The sequence below is a fragment of the Phoca vitulina genome, unplaced genomic scaffold (assembly GCF_004348235.1).
Source record: "Phoca vitulina isolate PV1807 unplaced genomic scaffold, GSC_HSeal_1.0 scaffold80, whole genome shotgun sequence".
NCBI lineage: Eukaryota > Metazoa > Chordata > Mammalia > Carnivora > Phocidae > Phoca > Phoca vitulina.
Window position 1 is genome coordinate 2,903,449 of NW_022589783.1, and position 5,187 is coordinate 2,908,635.

The 5,187-nt window shown below is 62.6% G+C and overlaps 1 protein-coding gene across 1 annotated transcript; it reads right to left on the reverse strand.

The window, feature by feature from the left end:
- Positions 1-349: 349 nt before the first annotated feature.
- EN2 (engrailed homeobox 2) lies at positions 350-4,682 on the reverse strand. The gene is made up of 2 exons (XM_032394342.1): positions 4,004-4,682; positions 350-666 (listed from the first exon to the last, which is right to left on the reverse strand). The coding sequence occupies exons 1-2, from the start codon at positions 4,680-4,682 to the stop codon at positions 350-352; spliced, it is 996 nt and encodes a 331-aa protein (XP_032250233.1).
- Between the last annotated feature and the right edge of the window lie 505 nt (positions 4,683-5,187).

Here is a 5,187-nt window from a genome sequence, read left to right on the forward strand (position 1 = left end):
TTTTCTTCTTTTGAAATTAAAAAATAAAAGTGTCCCATGTCCCACAATGGAGCCTAGGGGATTAGAAAACATGAAATCCTAAGCAGCCCCCTTCGCAAAAAAAAAAAAAAAAATCATAAAATTAGCATAATCTCATAAACACAGAAAAACTCAAAAAATATTTTATAGTCAGATATTTTGGATTTTACACCACCTGTAAATTATATATACATAGAATATTGCAGAACCATAGCTAATACACGATATTTTCACTATTAATGCTGGTATAATCTTTACACACTGGCCCTTTATGATTTTAACTTATTGCATTGTTTAGCGCGACCGAGGCCAGACCCGGCGCCCGCCCGCCCTACTCGCTGTCCGACTTGCCCTCCTTGGCGGCCGTCGAGTGGTTGTACAGACCCTGCGCCATGAGGTGCACGGCCAGCGTGTTCTTACTGCCCGTGGCCTTCTTGATCTTGGCGCGCTTGTTCTGGAACCAAATCTTGATCTGCGACTCGTTGAGGCTGAGCTCCTGCGCCAGGCTCTGGCGCCGCTGCTCGGTCAGGTACCTGTTGGTCTGGAACTCGGCCTTGAGCCTCTGCAGCTGCTCGGCCGTGAAGGCCGTGCGGGGCCGCTTGTCTTCTTTGTTGGGGTTCTTCTTCTTTGGTTTGCGAGACCTGGGACCTGGGCAGGCACGGGGACAGAGCACAGGGTTAGGAGGGCTCCAGGCCTGTCTGCCGACTCAGGCCACAGAGACCCGGGACGAAAGTGCCCAGTCCGGCTGCACACTGGGGACTGAGCTTTCTCCCACCCGGCCTCCAGGACCCACCCCTGGAAAGCCAGAAGCCAGGCCGAGGACATCGGGGTGTAAGGGGGTGAGTGGGGGGTAGAGAGCAGGCTTAGTGGAAAGGTCTCCAGGGGCACCTGGCTGGCTCAGTTGGAGGAGCATGTGATGCTTGATCTCGGGGGTCAGAGTTCGAGCCCCCCATGTGGCACAGAGTTTACTTCAGATTAAAAAGAAGAAGAAGAAGAAAGAAAGGCCTCGAGATAAAAGGAAAACTCCTGCAGGAAAGCAGAAACCCCAAACTTCCTAGCGTGGCCTTTTCTGTCCCTTTCTGTCCAGGCATAAGGGCAGGGGGGCACAGGAGAGGCAAGAGGAAAGGTTGGGGAGGGGCGGGGCAGCCAGAGTAGCAACAGCGGGAGCCCAGGAACAGTGACAGGATGCCCACAGGATGCTCACAGGGGATACCCTCAGATGCCAGGGGCGATGGGAGTCAGGGGGCAGGTGCATCCAGAGAACAGGACAAGCCCGTGGATCTGCCTTCACCCTAGCCCCCTTTCTGCCTCCCCTAACTGGCCTAGTGGGCCCAAGTTCATTGTTTCTCTCCTGGAGGGGAGCGAGCGCACACATCCTTTCCTGGGTGGGGAAGGAGCACTGAGCCACTCCCTGCCACCTCCCCTTCAGTCTCCCAGTGCAGGAGAGGGAACCTGGTTGCCCCAGACTGGGGCTGCCTCACTGGAGGCGGAAGAGGAGCCCAGCTGACCTTGTGCAGAGGGTTCACACTTCTGACCCCCGCCTGGGCTCCTCCCGCGGGGCCAACCCCTGCACCACTTGAGGTTGGTTTGGGGCAGTGGTGGCAAGGCTCCTAGGAACCCGCCATGGGAAGAGGCCTGAGTGAGGGGAGCAGAAAGGAGGGCCAAGCGCTTTCTTTTTGTTGATGTCAAGAAGTTCAGCCCCACCAGTGTGTCTTTGAGGGAAGAGATGGCAAAGGCCATTAGGGGAGGAAGGCTGGGCTGCACGTGTGGGTTTCTTCCTCTGTGAAGTGAACCAACTTTGGGGAGCTCCGGCCCCAGCTCCTTCCCAGACACCCGCGGCGGGAGGCTGGACCCCTGCCGGCTCCCTCAAGCAGCCAGAGCCCCCCAGGTCTCCGCCGGGTGCCACCCTGCAGGGCCAGGGGACAGCCACGCCGCCCTGCGCAGCAGCGGCGGAGGGATCTCGCCGGCGGCCGCCAGTGCACCCGACCCGAGAGCCGGGAGAGCGGAGAAGGCAGAGTGCGCCGGGGGGCGCGCGAGCCAGGGGTCCGGGCTGGTCCCGAGACCCAGCGGGCGCCGAGAACTCCCTGCCCGCCTACCCAGCCGTGCGCTCTCAGGGAGGCAAACTCCGGTAGAGGGGCTGTGGGCGCCGGCGAGGGGGCGCCAAGGGCCGTTCGGCTCAAACTCCCGGCCTTTTAGATTCTAGAGCAAAGCCACACTCACACCCGCGCCCCCGCGCACACACCTACCCCCGCGCGCGCACACCCACCGCCACCGCCACGCACACCCCAAGGGCGCCGGTTCCGCGCCGGCGGGCGGGCTTCGATCGAGAGGCTGCCGGGGCGCGCGCGGAGGGTTAGCGGGTGACCCCGTGAGGCCTCGCCAGGCCCCGCACCTGCTCGGACCCGACCGCGGCCTCGTGCTCCGGGAGCCCGTTCTGCGTCTCCACTGTCCCGGGGAAGCACGCTTCCTACCCTCCAAACTCCTCTGCTCCTGGGGCTCTTGCACACACGAACCAGCCCGTAAAAAGATACACACCATTTTGCGGAAAGAAAATCTCCCTAAAAACAGAATTTTTAGTTCTCTTTCTTTGATTTTCTTTCAAAACGTAAACACTTGAGAGTCGCAGAAACAGAAGCAAACCTCGGCAAAGAAAACTCTCTGCCTTGCTTCTTTCTAAAAGGCCAAGAAACACAAATGTTACGTTATGGTTTTGTTTTGTTTTGTTTTAAGTCCAGGAAGACCAGCGACTGGGGCCCGGCCGGGCTGCGGGGCTCCCTCGGGCCACCGGGGCCTGGCGCGGCCGCGACTCCGCCGCTGCACAAAGCCGGGCCGAGGCTCCTCGCTGGCCGCATTGTGAGCCTATATGTTAATTAAATATTAACAAAGGAGGGAGGCGAGAACAATGGAGCAAATTTCAGATCTAGCTGGAGAAATGTGGATTTCATCGGAAATATACACACGCATTTCTGCGGGAAGGCGGCCAAGGGGAGACTCAGTTATGCTGTGATTTGGGTAAACAACCCCCGCAAAACAGTTGAGGGTTGGGGGGTCAGCGGGGTCCGGTCTGGGCTGCCGGCTCAGGGACAAATGGAGTCCCCTCCTAATGGCGGTTCGCAGCCGCAGACCCCCATTTCATGCAGCTGATGATAGCTACAAGGACATGCATTTAGCTTTTAAAAATCCAGATCTATGAAAAATACACCCAGAACCCCTGCACACACCCGCGGGCCCCTCCACCCACCCTCCCGCGGCAATCTGCTTCTTTCCTCCCTGAGAGCTGCCCCAGGAAACCTCTGGGAGAAGATCCTTTCTTTGGGGGGACTGCAGCCTCCCGCCTCGGAGCAGTGTGCAAGATGGGTGCTGAGCTTCCCCAACATGTGATCAGACAACTAAAACAGGGCGAAGGGCCCCTCTGTTTCCATCCCTTCCCTATCTCTATCGCCCCCACTCCTCCCTTCTCAGCCCAGGCGAAGGGTGGAAGGAAGAGCCAGGAGTCTTGCTCTTTCTTCCCTGGCTTCATCTGGGATAACTGGGTCGTGGGGGGGGGTTAGGGGGGGGGGGGGGGGGGCGGAGGGGAGTTGGGCATGGGTCCTGGGTCTGGACTGAGTTGGAAGGACGGAGAAAGGGTTAAGAGTGCCAGATTCTAGGCTAGTCTTCAGCCACCCCCGGTCTCACCAAATAAACTCCAGCCAGGGGAGGGGTGGGCTAGGGACTTTGGGGAGTGGCCCCAAAAGGCAAGATAGAGAGGGAAGGTCCTGTCGCTTCTGCTTTTCTAAGAAATCTGTACCCCCCCTGCGAATCAATCGTGCCCCCCCTCTCCTCCTGGCCGCTGCCCGGGCCAGCGTCTGCAGCACACAATGTCCCTGTTTGCGTGTCTTTGTGTGTGTTGGGGGTGGGGGGGGTGGTGTCCTGGTATCTTCCTCTGGGTAAGTTCCCGCGCCCGCGCCGCCCCGCAACCCCGCGGCCCTCCCCGCGGCGGGCTCACCTGAAGAAGGCCGGTCCGAGTAGCGCGTGCAGTAGACCCAGGCCGGCCAAAGCATGGGCTGCGCGCCCAGGTTGGCGCTGGCCTGCGAGCTGTCCGAGTCCGAGCTCACCGATAAGTCGCCGCCGCCCAAGGCGCGGGCCTTGAGCGCCCCGTCCAGGGGGCCCCCGGCGTCGCCGCCTTTCTTGGCGCCGCCGTGCAGCGAGAGCGCCTTGGAGCCGCCTTCCCCGTCGCCCGGAGAGTCGCCGCCGCCGCCGCCGCCGGGCAGTGGTCCGCCCGCACCGGGCGCACTGGGCGCGTTCTGCCGGGCCTCTCGGCCCGACCCCAGGAGCTGGTCGGCGCCGCCCGCGCCGCCGCCTCCTTCCGCGCCGCCCGCGCCGCCTTCCCCGCCGGCTCCGCCGCCTCTTCCTCCTCCCGCGCCGGCACAGCACGTCCCCGTGTCCTTTCTCCGGCCGAACTCGGGCCGCAGGATGTTGTCGATGAAGAAGTTGGTGATGCGGTGCGGGTGCTGGTGGTTGCCCGGCGCCTGCAGGACCGCGGGCAGCATCAGAGCCCGCCGGCGGCCAGTGTCCGCGTCGCCCGGGCTGCTGCCGCCGCCCGAGCCGCCACTGGGGCTGGATTCCGGCTGTCGCTGCCCCTCCGCCGCCGCCGCTTCGCTGGGCTTGGGGTCATTCTCCTCCATGCTGTTCACAACAAATCCCAAATTGGTTCTCCGGGGACCCCCCCCCCCCAATCAGCCCTCGGCCCGCCCGTGGTGCGCACAGAGACACTCGCGGCCGGCTCGCGCTCCTACCCCGCCGAGTCTTCCAGGGCGTGCGCGGCGGCCGAGGCCAGGGCTGGGGTCCTACAAGTCACCGGCCGCGTTCGGAGCGGAGCCACGTTCCAATCCACGAGTTGAATTAGAAAATACCAAGAGCCTCCCCGCGCCCAGACGCCGGGAGATTCAAAAGAGTCGGGTCCTCGTCTTTGCCGCGCACCCGGGCGCTAGACAGTCACAATGGTCCGGCGGGGACCCGGGGCTCCTCTCGGGCTCCGCGCTCCTCTCCGCGTCCGGCTGCCTTCGGCTCCCGCGCTGCCGCTGCCGCCGCGGCCGCCCGGGGCTGGAGCTGCGCGCATGCAGGCAGCGCGCTCCCCCGCGCTCACGCCCGCCCGGGCCCGCTCCGGCCGCCGCCGCCGCCCGGCCGCCC

Coding starts and splice junctions, on each gene's coding strand:
- EN2 (XM_032394342.1), bottom strand. CDS start 4,682: ATGGAGGAGAATGACCCCAAGCCCAGCGAAGCGGCGGCGGCGGAGGGG. Junction 667..4,003: donor CTCGGACCGGCCTTCTTCAG/GTGAGCCCGCCG, acceptor GTGCCTGCCCAG/GTCCCAGGTCTCGCAAACCA.